This window comes from Hemitrygon akajei, chromosome 2, assembly GCF_048418815.1.
Source record: "Hemitrygon akajei chromosome 2, sHemAka1.3, whole genome shotgun sequence".
Lineage (NCBI taxonomy): Eukaryota > Metazoa > Chordata > Chondrichthyes > Myliobatiformes > Dasyatidae > Hemitrygon > Hemitrygon akajei.
The window spans coordinates 92,549,412-92,566,478 of NC_133125.1; the positions used below are offsets into that span (position 1 = coordinate 92,549,412).

The 17,067-nt window shown below is 45.9% G+C and overlaps 1 protein-coding gene across 1 annotated transcript in view; it reads right to left on the reverse strand.

Annotated features, from left to right (window-relative positions):
• The window catches only part of LOC140714547 (low-density lipoprotein receptor-related protein 1-like), a 1,940,354-nt gene that overhangs the window by 190,962 nt on the left and 1,732,325 nt on the right, over nt 1-17,067 (reverse strand). The window contains exons 62-65 of the mRNA XM_073025830.1: nt 15,939-16,087; nt 13,124-13,217; nt 11,948-12,064; nt 11,717-11,836 (exon numbers count right to left, since the gene is read on the reverse strand). Coding sequence (XP_072881931.1) covers nt 11,717-11,836; nt 11,948-12,064; nt 13,124-13,217; nt 15,939-16,087 — 480 coding nt within the window. The remainder of the gene's footprint in view (nt 1-11,716; nt 11,837-11,947; nt 12,065-13,123; nt 13,218-15,938; nt 16,088-17,067) is intronic.

Here is a 17,067-nt window from a genome sequence, read left to right on the forward strand (position 1 = left end):
CTGGTTTTGTGGACGTGTCGGCTCGTTTCGATCAGGAGCTGTGAGCAGATGAGGAGCCGTGTGTTCGGATGTCTGTGTTTGGAAACATCAGTGAGTTTGAGAAGCGGACCAAGGACTGGCCAGAGTACGAGGAAAGGTTGGGACACTTCGTCTGTGCTAATGGAATTACTGAGGAGGCTAACAAGCGCTCTATTCTCCTGAGTGTGTGGGGGGCAAAGACGTACACGCTGAAATGGAACTTAGCTATGCCACGGAAACCGGGAGAATTTCCATATGACAAACTGGTCAAGCTCGTGGGGAACCAATGCAATCTGAAGCCTTCGGTGATAGTCCAACAATTCAAGTTTCACAGCCATGTCTGGAAGCCAGGTCAGTCTGTGGTCGATTTTGTGGCCAAGTTTCAGCAGCTGTCGGAGCATTGCGATTTCGGAGCTGTGTTGGATGACATGCTCCGTGATAGATTAGTATGTGGCATTAATAATGAGGCCATACAACGCTGCTTGTTGGGGGAAACCCCACCGTTGACTTTCAAAACAGCCCTAGAGATTACCCAAGGCATGGAGATGGCCGCTAATAATGCCAAGGATATACAGAATGGATATGGGGGGTTGCAGTCAGCGGTAGTGCTCCAAGTCAGGAGGGAGACTGGTAAACAGGCAAAGCGGGTGGAATGTTTTCAGTGTGGAGGAACGCACTATGCGAATGTTTGTAAATTCAAAGATACTGTCTGCCATGCTTGTAGCAAAAAGGGACATTTTTCATACCAGTTGAGCTGGATTTTGCAAAGCCAATTGCAGCCCAAAAGACTGGGCCCACTGCCCTTAGCTATCACCAGCCTGGCCCAGGTCGGTGCCCTATGACATGAAAGGCAAAGTTGAGGCAGAGCTGGAACGTTTACAGGGGCTGGGCATCATTGAGCCTATCCAGTTTTCAAGGTGGGCAACTCCTATTGAAGGCAGATAAAACGGTGAGGATATGTGGGGACTCCAAGCTTATGGTGAATCAGGTCTCTAAGCTGGAGGAGTACCCATTGCCACGGGTGGATGACCTGTTTGCCAACCCGTCAGGGGGTAAGCTGTTCACAAAGCTGGACATGAGCCATGCCTACCAACAGCTGCTGCTGCCCGGACACTATCACCCTTTCATGCGACGCTTCACCCTATGGAGTCAGGGCAGTTCTCTCACACGTAATGGAGGACCGTTCAGAGAAGCCGATTGGTTTTGCTTCATGTACCCTGATTGCTGCTGAGAAGGGATATTCACAGCTAGACAAAGAAGGTCTAGCCATTGTTTTTGCAGTCAAACATTTTCATCAGTACCTCTATGGACGTGCATTCACAATTTATATGGATCATAAACCACTGATGAGCCTTTTTAGTGAGACCAGATGCATCCCACTGCTAGCCTCAGCCAAGATACAGCGTTGGGCTCTCACCTTGTCAGCCTACCAGTGTACTATTGTGTACAGAGCGGGTGGGGATAATGCAAACGCCGATGTGCTGAGTCGACTCCCTTTATCGGAGGCGCCTGTTACTACATATGTGCCTCCAGAGACTGTGCTTTCATTGGAGGGGTTGTCCGAGACACCTGTAAAGGCGACCCAGATCAAGCAATGGACAGAGAGGGACCCAGTCCTGTCTCAAGTCAAGACTTTCCTTTTACAAGGTTGGCCCAGAGTCGTGGAAGGAGAGGAACTAAGAACTTATGCCAAACGCAAGACCGAATTGAGTCTGCAGGATGGCTGCATTTTCTGGGGGGTGAAGGTCATCGTGCCTCCCCCTGGGCCATTCACAGATTGTGGAGGAAATTCATGAGACTCATCCAGGGGTGTCTCGAATGAAAAGCCTTGCAAGATCCTATGTCTGGTGGCCAAGAACGGATCAGGATTTGGAGAACAAGATAAAATCATGCACGCAATGTCAGACCAATCAGAACATGCCACCACCAGCTTCTTTGCACCCATGCAGGGCCAGTCTACCCCTGGTCTAGGCTACATTTGGACTTTGCAGGCCCCTTTATGGGGCAGATGTTTCTTGTAATGGTAGATGTGCACTCCAAATGGATTGAAACTCACATCATGAGCAACATCACAGCCCCCTCAACCATAGATAAACTCAGGCAAGAGTTTGCAGTCCACACGTTTCCTGACACTCTGGTCACTGATAATGACCCGACGTTCACCAGTGAGCTGTTCAGTGAGTTCATGCAGAAGAATGGCATTCGTCACATTCTGACAGCCCCTTTCCACCCAGCCTCAAATGGTTTGGCTGAGCGGGCTGTTCAGACAGTGAAGGAAGGCCTGAAGTGGATGACAGTGAACTCTTTTAGTACCCGGCTTTCACGTTTCCTGTTTAAATACTGCCTCACGCCACAGACTACGACTGCACACACTCCAGCAGAGATGCTGATGGGGCGTAGGCCTAAGTCAAGATTGGACCTGCTGCACCTGGACATGAAGGCAAATGTGGAGAGAAAGCAGGAAAAGCAGAAGGAGGGACATGATCAACATGCGCGAGACAGACAGTTAGAACCGGATGACAATGTCTATGTGAGAAACAATCAGCAATGGCAACCTGGGGTTATTCTTGAGCAGAGTGGTCTAGTCTCCTATTAAGCTGACCGATGGGCATGTTTTCCGCAGACATCAGGACCATGTGTGCCTGCGTCATGATTCCAGCTCAAAGGTAGACAGTTCCATGGAGTTTCCAATGGTGAGACAGACTACTGGGGAAGCATGTCCACCAGTGACTTTGCTCGAGGGAGACACACTGGCAGAGGGGGCAGAGTCCCCTGAAGAGGATGGACATTCTCACACGGACACACAGACCCCTTTCATGTTCCCAACAGTAGATCCACCCAAAACATCCTCACCAGTGGTGCCTGCTGGGTCACTGGGGGTAGTACGTAGATCGCGGTGCCCTCGCAAACCTCCTGCCATCTGAATCTTTGATTGGATAGTTTCTTTTGTTGTTAGATTGAGTGTTGAATTTGCTACTTTTTTTTTTTTAGGTGTTTTTGTATTGGTAACCTGTTGCTAAGGATACCACTGTTTTTATTTCCCAGTTCTTCTATATTTGGGGAATGTTGGATTACTAATCAGGAAGCTGTTGGTAGCAAGAGGCGAGATCCGGGGTTGGCAGCATTTTTACTTCCGCTCTTTTTACTCCCAGTATGCATTGTATATAGTTCCTCCACCCATGCCGCACGAGGTACCTGGAAGCCTCTGTATTGTAAATATCATTTGTCGTCCCAGATAAAGATGCTCTTTTGGCCATCAAATTGTTGAATGGTCTTTTTGTAAAGTAGAAGTTACCACACTCTTCAATGTCAGCACATCCCTTCTTCAATAAGGGGCCCACAACTGCTCACAATACTCCAAGTAAGGCCTCACTAGTGCTTCATAAAGCCTCAACAATACATCCTTGCTTTCATATTCTAGTCCTCTCAAAATTAATGCTAACATTACATTTGCCTTCCTCATCACCGACTCAATCTGCAAATGAACCTTTAGGGAATCCTACACAATGACTCTCAGGTCCCTTTGCACCTTAGATTTTTGAATTTTCTCTCCATTTAGAAAACAGTCCACACTTTTATTTCTTCAAACAAAATAGAATTCTACCTGACACTGTTTTCCATCCGCCACTTCTCCTAAGTTCCATCTGATCCTCTTTATTTCCTCAAAAGTACTTGCCTCTTCACCTATATTCATATTGCCTGCAAACTTGGCCACAAAACCATCAAATCCATCATCCAAATGTCACAAAAACAAAGGAGCTGGTTGTGGATTACAGGAGGGATGGAGACGGGCTAACCCCTATTGACATCAATGGATCTGGGGTTGAGAGGGTGAACAGCTTTAAGTTCCTCGGCATCCACATCACCAAGGACCTCATGTGGTCTGTACACACCAGCTGTGTGGTGAAAAAGGCACAACAGCACCACTTTCACCTCAGATGGTTGAGGAAGTTTAGTATGGGCCCCCAAATCCTAAGAACTTTCTACAGGGACACAATTGAGAGCATTCTGACTGGCTTTATTACTGCCTGGTAGGGGAACTATACCTCCCTTAATTGCAGGGCTATGCAGAAAGTGGTGCAGACAACCAGCACATTTGTAGTTGTGAACTTCCCATGATTCAGGACTTTTACAAGGACAGGTGTGTGAAAAGGGCCCCTAGGATCATTGGGGACCCAAGTTATCCCAACAACAATCTATTCCAGTTGCTATCATCCGGGAAATGGTACCGCAGCATAAAAGCCAGCACCAACAGGCTCCAGGACAGCTTCTTCCACCAGGCCATCAGATTCATGAACTCACGCTGAATTGAGTGTACTCTATATTACACTGACTGTTCTATTTATTATAAATTACTATGATTGCACATGCACAGTTAGACGGAGACGTAACATAAAGATTTTTACACCTCGTGTATGTGAAGGATGTAAGAAATAAAGTCAATTCAATTCAAATCATTGACAAATAATGTAAGAAGTATTCACCTCTGTCACTGATGAAAATGTAAGGGATGGCACTGTATGTTTCATAACATTTAATTTTCCAGAAGTTTATCAGATTGATATAAAGGAATTCCCTTCCTTTTTATGGGCAAGAGCCGTGGAAGTGGCCCTTTCATTGTTTTCAGTTGGTTAAACATTCACTGAGGTGGTTCTCCTCTCCATAAGAGATAGGAGCAGAGTTAGGCCATTCAGCCCATCGAGTCTGCTCCGCCATCCATCATGGCTGATTTAGATATTCATTGTTAAGTACAATATAGGTAGATAATATACAGTAGATGAACAAAATGGTTTCCTTTCAATCATTAGACACACTTTCAGAGAAAGATCTATACTGAATAAGTAAACTCTGAGATATTCTGGAACTGCAGATAGAGAAGAGCAGCAGGAATCATTAAAATTCATGACCAAATAATGCTGGAAAGAACCAGTAGCTCAAGCCACAGCAATGGGAAGAATATCATGCCGGAGACCCTTTGTCAGAAGTGAAAGGGAGACAAAAGAAACTGATAAAGCAGAAGGGAAAGTGGGGAAGGGGAATGTCTCAGATAACTTGAAAGCAGGTTGACCATGGGTTAAGTTTTAAACAAAGTTATCTGGTCAGTGAGTGAATGGGAGCAGTTAGAATATGAGAACATAAACTAAAGAACATAGAAAGATATAGATGAAGTGAATTGCAGTATATGAGGATATACATGCCTTATTCATTTCCTCTCCCTCTACTCTCACACTCTCTCCTACAAAACAGAACAAGGATAGAACAAGCCCGGTCGGAGGCTCGAAGTTTTCGGATGGACAGAGTCTTCTGTGGTTGGGTGCTTCCAAGGCATCAATTTGTCGGTGCCTGGAAGTTTACGGCAGGGAGTTTCTCCCTTTTGCTGCCTGATATCGGGACTATTGGAGTTGATCGGGACTTGAGACATTTTTAAACCGTGCCCGTGGTCTGCTTTTATCAAATTATGGTATTGCTTTGCACTGCTGTAACTATATGTTATAATTATGTGGTTTTTTGTCAGTGTGAGTCTTTGGTTTGTCCTTTTTTTGTGATATCACTCGGGAGGAACATTGTATCATTTCTTAATGCATGCATGCATTTTTAAATGACAATAAACAAGGACTGAGTGTCCTCATAATCTAATTCCTTTCGTTCTCATCTCCCATTCCAGCAGTCCCCATATTCAACATTTCAACATATCATTCTCTGCAACATCTGCTATCCTTAAAGAGAGTCCATCACCAGATGTGCCTTCCCTCTCCCTAGCTTTCAGCATTTTACAGGGATCATTCCATCTGTTCCTTTTCCCTTTACCCTTCCCACCATCTCCAGTCCCAAGCAGAGTGTTCTGGTGAAACAGTAATTTATTTGAATTTCTGCCAATCTACGGCATTTGGTGTTCAACAATGTGGCCTCGTTTATATGGGAGCAGCCGAACACAGATTGGGTGATGGCTTTCCAGATCACCTGTGTTCAGACCACAGCTTTAGCCTGAGGCTCTTGATACCTGTGTTGTAATTCCTCATCCCACTCCCAATCTGACCTATTAATTGGCAGCCTCCTGTACTGTCACAGTGAACCCCAGTGCATGTTTCAGCAGCTCAACATCCATTTGGGCAATTTGCAAACTTCTGGATTCAGTGTTGATTCTTAAAGCTAACAGATAACTTGATTTCTCAATCTGTATGAGTCATCAGTCTGTGATATGAGCTCTGTTTCTTTTCCCTTCTGAGAGAAGAGGACATATCCAGCTTGAACTGCTGTGGTCGTTCCCCCTGCTCTGCATTCCACAACTTCGATATACTTTTCTCAGGTTCTTTTGTGTATATGCTCATTCGCTTACTGCTCCCATCACTCATTGCACTCTGTCTGCAATGGGTATGCCCATTCCCAGTTACATGCCATTTCAATTCCACTTCCCATTTTCACACTAATTTGTCCATACTTGGCCTTCTCCACAAGGTGAGAAAAATACATTATAGTCTGCGTAGGTAGTCTATAATCCAATGGCATAAACATTGAATTTTCTAATTTCAGGTCACACTTAAGTCATTTTCCCTTCCTCTTTCTCTTGGTCTTGCTTCAATCTTCCTCTGGTCCTCCTATTTTTGACCTCTTTCCTATACTGTGATAAACTACATATACCCGTCTGGACACGCTCGTCTGCTGACTACTGCTCCTGTGGCTCCTCCCACAGACCCCTGTATAAAGGTGATTGGAGGCACTGCACCCCCCCCCAGTCAGTCTCTGAGATGCTGTGCTCCATTTTGCTGCTAATAAAAGCCTATTGTTCGCCTCCCATCTCCCAGAGTTATTGATGGTGCATCAATTTTATTAGCAGCAATTTTAAAACATGGAGAGCATTTTATGACCCGACAGATTGGATATTGACCCTCAATCTCCGGAAGCCGGCATCGCTTTTGAACTCTGGCTTGCATGCTTCCAATCATACCTGGAGGAGATTCGAGTGACCGAGTCTGCCACGATGCACAGAGTTCCCCTCTCCAGGGTCAGTCTGCGGGTCTACTCCCTGATCAGGAACCTTCCAACCTACCAAGAGGCACTGGACGCCCTCAAAAGACAATACTTGCTGCCGGTGAACACCGTCTACGCAAGACATCGCTTAGCGACACGGCGGCAGCGGGCCGGAGAGTCAAGCGCTGAGTTTGTCCGGGCCCTACAGACACTCGTGCGGGCCTGTGACTGCAGGGGACTGATGGCGGAACAGCATGCAGAGCTCCTGGTACGAGACACCTTCGTTACGGGGATCAGGTCAGTGAACGTGTGCCAGCGGTTGCTGGAACACGCCCATCTAACCTTACATTTGACAATTGAGCTGGCCGACACGTTGGAGGCCGCTCTGCATGATGCTGATGCTGTCCAGCCGCGTGATCTCCCGCCGGCCCCGTGGACGCTGCAGACCCCGCAACATGTTGGTGAATTGACCACGGCTGCTGCCAGTCGCGAATCCATGAAGTCCCCGCAACCCGCCGGTGAGTCGACCATGGCTGCTGCCAGTCGCGACTCCGGGAAGTTCCCGCACCCCGCTGGCGAATCGACCACAGCTCCTGCCAGTGGCGAGTCCGTGAAGTCCCCGTAACCCATCGGTGAATCGACCTCGGCTGCTGCCAGCCGCGAGTCCGTGAAGTCCCCGCAACCCACCGGCGAATCGACCACGGGTACTGCCAGTCGCAAGTCTGTGCAATGTTACTTCTGCGGACTCGAAAAGCACCCCTGAAAACGCTGCCCAGCCCGAGAAGCTACCTGCTCCAGCTGCGGGAAGAAGGGCCACTTCGCCAAGGCCTGTAAGTCCAAACTACGAGCGGGGTCGAGCAGCGCTGCATGCGAGGCAAGGGGGTCACCATCTTTGTCGGCGCCACCTCACCCCGCCTCTGACCCATGGGTGCTTACTGGGCACCAAGATGGCGATTCAACTCTGGCTGCCGTGACCCTCGACCAAAGCGCCCCACACCAACTTGCAAGGTCAATGATGGACATCCTGGTGGAGGGCCACAGGACTAGCTGCCTGTTTGACACGGGCAGCACTGAGAGCTTTATTCACCTGGACACAGTGCAACGCTGCGGACTCGTGACACGGCCGGTAAGCCAGAGGGTCACCATGGCTTCTGGATCACATTCCACAGACATCCGGGTGGGTTGTGTAGCGACATTGGTGGTGCAGGGCACAGAATATCAGGACTTTGCGTTACTGGTCATGCCTCAACTGTGTGCCCCTGTGCTACTGGGGCTCGACTTCCAGAGCTACCTGAAAAGTGTAACAATGGAGTATGACGGGCCCCTCCCACCAATCACTGTCAGAAATCCTCAGTTTTGTGGGACTTATATACCCCGCTACTGACCACGCACATCTCACCCAACACCATGCCAACGGCTGCGCTACTGACACCACTTGCAGCCTCTCCACCCTCAAGATGCCTCCCCCACCGCTGTTCGGCAACCTGACCCCCGACTGTAAACCTGTGGCAACTAAAAGCAGGAGGTACAGCGCGGGGGACAGGGCCTTCATTAAGTCGGAGGTGCAGTGGCTGCTCAGGGAGGGGATCATTGAGCCAAGCACAAGTCCTTGGAGGGCCCAGGTGGTCATTGTTCGGACCGGGCAGAAAAATAGGATGGTCGTGGACTATAGCCAGACCATCAATAGGTTCACGCAGCTTGTCGCTGCGTAGGTACCCCCTACCCCGCATCGCGGATATGGTCAAACAGATAGCTCAGTACAAGGTGTACTCGACCATCGACCTAAAATCCGCCTACCATCAGCTCCCCATCCACCTGGAAGACTGCCCCTACACCGCCTTCGAGGCAGGCGGCAGGCTCTATCACTTCCTGCGCGTCCTCTTCGGTGTAACGAATGGTGTCTCTGTCTTCCAGAGGGAAATGGACCAGATTGTGGACCAGTGCCAACTGAAGGCCACATTCCTATATCTGGATAACATCACCATTTGTGGTCACGACTGGCAGGATCACGACACTAACCTCCAACGATTTTTCCAAGCAGCCAAAGCTCTTAACCTCACCTATAACAGGGACAATTGTGTGTTCAGAACCACCCGACTTGCTATCCTTGAGTATGTCGTGGAGAACGGGGTTATTGGCCCTGACCCCGACCATATTGGAACTCCCTCTTCCGACCACCCTCAGAGCCCTCAAACAGTGCCTGGGCTTCTTTTCCTATTATGCCCAATGGGTCCCTCACTACAGAGACAAGGCCCACCCCTGGTCAAGTCTACAACATTTCCCCTCTCTGCCGAGGCCCGCGCGGCCTTCAGTTGCATTAAAGGGGACATTGCCAAAGCAATGATGTATGCGGTGGATGAGACCATTCCCTTCTAAGTAGAGAGTGACGCCTCCGATTTCGCGCTTGCTGCTACCCTCAATCAGGCAGGCAGGCCGGTAGCATTCTTCTCTCGTACCCTTCAAGGCCCTGAAATTCGGCACTCCACGGTGGAGAAAGAAGCCCAGGCCATAGTGGAAGCTATTAGGTACCGGAGGCACTATCTCGCCGGCAAAAGGTTCACTTTGCTGACCGACCAGCATTCAGTTGCGGTCATGTTCAGCAACCAACAGTGGGGCAAAATCAAAAATGATAAAATTTTGAAGTGGAGAATTGAACTCTCCACCTACAACTATGACATCCTGTACCAGCCTGGAAGGCTCAATGAGCCCCCTGATGCCCTATCCCGGGGAGCGTGTGCCAGCGCGCAGCTCGACTGGCTATACGCACTCCATGCAGATCTTTGCCACCCGGGGGTCACCCGACTTTACCATTTCGTGAAAGCCCGGAACCTGCCTTACTTCCTTGAGGAAATCAGGACGATGACCAGGGACTGTCAAGTCTGCGCTGAGTGCAAACCGTACTTCTACCATCCTGAAAAGGCACAACTTATCAATGCCATCCGCCCCTTTGAGCGACTGAGTGGCGACTTTAAGGGCCCCCTTCCCTCCACCGACCGCAATGTCTATTTTCTCAACATAATTGATGAGTACTCGCAGTTCCCCTTTGCCATCCCCTGCCCCGATACCACTGCCACATCCGTCATAAAAGCCCTGCGCCAGCTCTTCACTCTGTTTGGATATCCCTGCTATATCCACAGTGATAGAGGGTCCTCATTTATGAGTGACGAGCTGTGCCAGTACCTGCTGGCTAGGGGTATTGCTACTAGTAGGACCACGAGCTATAATCCCCGGGGAAATGGACAGGTGGAGAGGGAGAATGCCACGGTGTGGAAGGCCACACTCTTAGTCCTTAGGTCAAAGGGGTTGCCGGTCTCTCGCTGGCAGGAGGTTCTCCCCGAGGCACTTCACTCCATCTGCTCCCTGTTATGCACGTCCACCAATGCCACCCCTCATGAGCGACTCTTTTCTTTTCCCAGGAAGTCTGCCACTGGGACCACCCTACCGGCTTGGCTGACATCCCCAGGGCTAGTGCTGCTCTGGAAACATGTGAGGAGCAATAAATACTCCCTGATGGTCGAGAGGGTTCACCTACTTCATGCGAACCCCCAGTATGCCTACGTGGTCCTACCTGATGGGCAGGAGGACACGGTCTCCATCCGTGACCTGGCGTCCGCAGGAGCACCAGAGTCCTACCCCAAACACTCCACGGTGACTATGAACCCCGTACCCACCGATGTATATACCCACGAGACACCGCGCACACCAAGCCCTACACAAACTCCTCACGACACTCCCATACTGGGCGCCTCGTACACACGAGGGATTACTGACATCTAACGGGCTGGCACCTCAAGTCAGGCCGGAGCCAGCACAACCACCGTCACCGGTGCAATCACCACCGGCACTGGTGTAATCACCATCGGTGCTACGTAGATCATAGCGACAGGCTTGACCGCCTGATAGACTCAACCTGTAAATATACTTGTAAGAAACTTTGCCCCGTGGGGTCTCTGTTTTAAAACAAAGGGGGGGAGGTGAATGTGGTACTGCTCCTGTGGCTCCTCCCACAGACCCCTGTATAAAGGCAATTGGAGGCACTGCTCCTCCCTCAGTCTCTGAGATGCTGCTAATAAAAGCCTATTGTTCGCCTCCCGTCTCCGAGAGTTATTGATGGTGCATCATATACCTCACCCCTCCAGCCGCATCATCCTTTGTCCTCCCCTCTCCCTCGTGGCTACCCACACATTTCAGCGCTGCACACCCTATACCTCATCTCATCCTAATTCTACCCGCCTTTCACCTCTTCCCAGCCTCTCCGTTTATCACCTTCCTTATGAGATTACAGCACAGGAGGCCTTTATGTTCCTGCTCATCACCATCCAGCAATTCTCTCCACACTCACCCTCTCATTCTCACTCCAGAATAGAAATGCCTTTTTGTTTTTATCTGCTTTCAGCTATCATTCATCCGCTTCTGTCTCCCAGCCTTCAGCATTCTCCCACTTCTACCTTGCTCGATCTGTCCATTGTTCTTCACCCAGTTGTCAGTCATCCAATCACCTCTGGCCCCTGTCTCAACACTGCCCCTCTTCTCTTTATAGCCTGGCTACCTAACCTCTTCACTCTCAGTCTTGATAGAGAGTTTCGACTCAAAACATCAAAGTTTCTTTATCTCCTCCCACAGATGCAGCTCAACCTTCAGAGTTGCTCCTGCAGATTGCTTGTTCCTTCACTAATTTTTTTATATAAAGAAGGTTCTTTATATTCAAGTGATTAATTTTAAAACTTACGGCAATCACTTTCATCCTCTCCATCCCCACAGTTATCTTGACCATTGCATCTGAAGATGACAGGAATGCATCGCTTCCTCTGTGAGCATTTAAACTGGCTTGGAAGACAAACATGTGTCTCTAAAGAATTAAGAATAAATCAAATGTACTCAGTAATTGTAATCAATTTCATGCAAAGAACATACAAATATTATAAATATTTAGTTTCAAAAATCCAGGTATAGTACTGACCACAGTTCGCTTCATCCGAATTGTCCCCACAGTCATTTTCACCGTCACAGATGAAAGCAGGTTTAGTGCATATTCCAGTACCACATTGAAATTGACCTGGCCTGCATTTAAATTCAGCTGGGAAGTTCAAAGGAGTATAACTTACAGAAAGAAGGATTTATGGTTAATCAGAAACACATACAAAATTAATTCTCTGTAAACACAGCATATGCAGAAAGGAGTTGCAACTAATTTATTTCATCCACTTAATTAATGCTAGTGTTGCAGATGGTTCATAAACAGAATACTACGCTGTCATTTATTTACTTGGGTGGCGGGTGAAGATGTATCTCCGCCAAAGGAGGTGTAAGATACTCCTTCCTTCTGTTTGCCTGTAGGTCACCCTTGAGCAAGGTGTAGTACCCATTTAATTTCACTCTCCAGATCAGGCTCACATGAAGCCATGGGAGCAGGAGGAGGATGGTCATATGAACAGCTGGTGCACATCACAAACCCTAGTTACGCAACCTCTAACGCCAGGCAGACAGCATCTGAAGAGTATTAATGATGGTTGGGGTCACCCATCTTGCAAAGACACTGCCAGAAGAAGGCAATTGCAAACAAGTTATGGAGAAAAATTCACCAAAAACAATCATGGTCATTGACATGATTGCCCACATCATTACACTACACACAATAAAGATGATGGCTTATTTATTGGCACTGTCGCACTGCCAGCTGAGTGGCTGTGTCACATTTCCTGGGTTCAATACAGACCTACATCTGCATGCAGCTTGTATATGCCCTCAGTGAATGCATGGGCTTCAGTTTCCTTCCACTTCTCAAAGAATGTGAGTTGGTAGGATAATTGGCCATTGTAATTGTGTAGTTGGGTGGGAGAATATTGAAAGAATTGAGGCAATTGATGAGGATAAAAAAATGGAATCTAGGATCGCTGTAATTAGCTAATTGCAGATCAGTTAGGCCTGTTCTTTACACTATGTCTCTAAATGCTGCAGTCATTTTTATTAATAAACATGCCAAAGTATTGGTTATTTTGTTATAATTGTATATAAGCAGCAATGAAATGCAATATATTTCTAGGCAAATGCCCTTTTAGTATACCTTTTGATATACTTTGAACAGCAGAAACGTGGAGAAAGAAAACTGTCAACAAAATAATTAAAGAATACTCACGACAGTCTTCAGGCTCATCTGATCCATCTCCACAGTCGTCTTCTGTATCACATTTCCACCAGAATGGAATACATTTATCATTGCTACAGACAAACTGTTGAGAGAGTATCATGAAAATGTTGTATAATTAGAAAAGATAGATTACATATTTACAGCTTACATAGCAAAAATATAGAACTTAAGCCATTGTGAAAAATATCCTTTGCTTATGAATATCTATTCTTATAGAATTTCCAAGCTGGTTAAAACATGCTATTGATCAGCATAAGGTTTTCTTGGCACAGTGCAGAGAATTTGAGGAGAATAAATTCAAAATGTTTATGCCTATTTTGCCTCTCTTACTCTTTTCTGTTGGGTCTATAGACAGTCAATTATGCTGCTCATGGCTTTGAGCGTGATGGGTGACTTTAGGCAAGTCAACCACCTGGAGGATACTCCTTTTCTCTGAAGTTGGATAGCAAGTGTAGATTGGCTAATTAACAGTGAACAGCCAAGTCTATTCTGTTTTTAGTTCAAGTTGGCGAAAAGAACAAAGGATGACAGTCAGGAAAGAGAACATTGATATATTGATATAACATTGATATATATTTTCTTCATCAGGAGTTTGTAGTCAATTAAGATGCCATTAGTATTTTTCCTGCATACTTATTCCTCTTTACATCCATAAGTAATCTTAGATGACCACAGTAAGCAGTTAATCTTCATTGGTAGTGAATTACAGGGATAATTCTCTCACTGGAACTCCCTAGTCTGATTATCAAATCCCACGCTTGTTTCTGTTTCTCTTTTTTTCCCAATTAGAATCTCAGCTCCCAGTTTAGGCGCTTTGCAAGCACTGGGTTTGGTACCTGATGCAGTAGCTGTAGGAAACTTTTGCCTGTGATACCAGTTAAGCCTTGCATTGTATTCAATTCCATGCACCATTAAGCTGCAGAAATTAGGATGTGGCTGCAGGTCTTGATTAAAAAAAAAATTGCAAACAAGAAGCCTGTTTATTTTCTTTGAATTTTATTTTATGTTTTAATTATTAATAAAGTACTTTAAGTGGATTCATTTTCTAATTTTTTTTAACTATTTAAAACTGTTTAAAGGGTTGTATTCTCTGGACCACCAGAGGCTGAGGGGAGATCTAACAGAGATTCATAAGATTAAGAGAGACATAGATAGAGTAGACAGGCAGCATCTTTTTCCCAGGGTAGACATGTCTAATATCAGAAGGCGTGCATTGAAGGTGAGTGGCATAAGTTCAAAGGGGAAGCAAGGCTTAAAGTTTTAACTGAGAGAGTGGTGGATGGCTGGAATGTACTGCCTGGTATGGTGGTAGAGGAAAATACATTAGAGGCTTTTAAGAGACATTTAGATAGGCACATGGATATGATAAAGTTGAAAGGATATGAACATTGTATATGTGGGAGGGATTATTTTCTGTTTCTTTATTTACTTTTTATTTGGACCTGTAACAGAAGAGCCTCTTCCTGTGCTGTACTGTTCTATGCTTAACAGTTAAAAAAAGGTGTCTAACAGCAGCAAGCTGCCAGAAGGCCAACAGGATTGTTGGAGGGGTGGGTCCTTTGTACATGTTACATCAGGTTTAGTTTGTGCTCAGAGTTCACTGCGCATGACTGCAGAATCAGGACTGTGAAGTTGATCAATCCCACAGCACTACAGAAATAAACGTGGCCACGTGAAAAATGTAAGGACTGAGTATAGACAGCAGATCAGATTGAGCATAATCTGACCCCATCATTATGCTACCATGGCCCAGATTATAATTTATTTAAAATACTTTACTTTGATTTAAATTCCATCATATTTGAGCTGTTTCTGTGAGGTATTTACAATTTACACCCATAAAGAACAGCATTTCAGTATTGGAAAGTGTCCTAATCAACAATATGGGCAGAAATCCTAGGTAGCCTAGAAATGAAGTCCATCTTTCTAAAATATACTTATAAATGAATAAAAAGACTTAGAGAAACTCTAACACAAAATGCAGGAGGAATTCAACAGGCCAGGCAGCATCTATGGAAAAGAGTACAGTTGATGTTTCAGGTCGAGACCCTTTACAGGACTAGAGAAAAAAAATAGATTTATTAAATCAGATGGCCAATAATGGCTGATTGATTGTATTGCCATGTAGTCTCTGTGCACAGAATTTTTAACAAAAGCAGAATATATAGTCAGTAAGACTAATGTATTTACAGTACTGTGCAAAAGTAAAAGGTACACACACACATACACATATATATATAGCTATGGTGCCCATGACTTTTGCACAGTACTGTACTTGTCAACATGGAGTGGAGCATGAGTTTGTAAATCTGGTGGGTGCAATGAATTTTGGGAATGGTGAGGGTGGAGTGCCACGGGAGGGGTGTGGGACAGATGGCAGGGAAGAAATGCCAGGGACTGAGGGTGGCGCAGGTGCAGACACATACAACTGTAAGACATCAGGCAAGGGCATTTGATTCTAAGCAGTTGATCATTACAGAATGTCTCTCTGGTGCTTCCCACTCTCTGCCCTCTCCCATTCCCTCTTGCCAAACATAATTCCCCTGTCCCTGCTCCCTTCCCACTCTCAGTCCACAATACAGACCCATATCAGAATCAGGTTAATCACCACTCACATATGTCATGAAATTTGTTTTTTTTTTGTGGCAGTAATACAGTCCAATACATAAAAATTACTACTGTGTTGTGCAAACGTCTTAGGCACCCTAGCTATATATGCTATATATATAAATGCGCAAGACTTTTGCACAGTACTGTATATGTCCTGTATTTATAGATGGAACCAATCAAATTCATTCAATACCTGGCTTGCAGTGCAATTGGAAAGGCAAGTCTTGCCATCAGCAGCCAGATAGAAATTTGTGGGACAGGCACATTTGTATCCTCCTCCTGGAGACAGCAGACAAAGGTTGCTACAACCACCATTCAATATTTTGCACGGGTGACCTGGAACTGAAACAAAAGGTAACAGGCATAGTATGAGACAAAAAGAAGATTCTAATCTGCAGAACTATACATTTCAATGCATTGTTGAAGAAATGCGAAAGTAAAATGATCAGTTTGCAGAAAAGATTCTCAAGAACATTAACTGGACTGGATGGCTTCAGTTATAAAAGAATGACTGTACCTGTTTTCTCTCTGGCGTGAAGGAGACCAATAGATAACCTTACTGAATGGGGTTATCTACAATGTTTATAAAAATAGGCTTGCAGTCACAGTCTTTTTCTCGGTATAGAAGACTCTAGAACTAGATGGCATGGGTTAAAGTTGAGAAGGGAAGAATTTAAAATGGGAACTCAGAGCCAGGTTTTTCGTATGGGGGATGATGGGTATATGAAATGAACGGCCAGACCAGGTGCAGTAGTAGAGGCAGGTAGCATTATGACATTAAAAAAAAAGTTTTGTCAGGTACATGGATAGGGAAGATATAAAGGAGCATGGGCTAAACTTGGGCAAATAGGCTAAGCATAGATAGGTATCTTGGTCAGCATCTACAAGATGAATGAAAGGCCTGTTTCTGTCCTGTCTAACTCCACAAATCAATCATTAGGATAAGTACTTAAAACTTTTATAAAACTCAGAGAGTTTAGCCCTTACGCATGACTAGACGGGGGTCTATTACACTATGAGATTGGATAGGCTAGAATCATTTTCTTTGGAGTAAAGGAGACTGAGAGGTAACCTTACATGGTTAATGGAATTGGTCCATGACATAAAAAAAAGGTTGGCAACCCCTGCATTATATGCATTTATAAATCTTGGATAATGCTGATTATCCAGATCACTCCCTTCTTCCAAGGATAGGGAAGTCTACAACTAGAGGCCATAGGATTAAGGTGATGAAAAATTAAAAGGACTTGAAGTGAAGTAGTTTTGGACAGCAAGGGTATATGAAACAAGCTGCCAGAAGAAGTGGTAGAGACAGGTAAAAA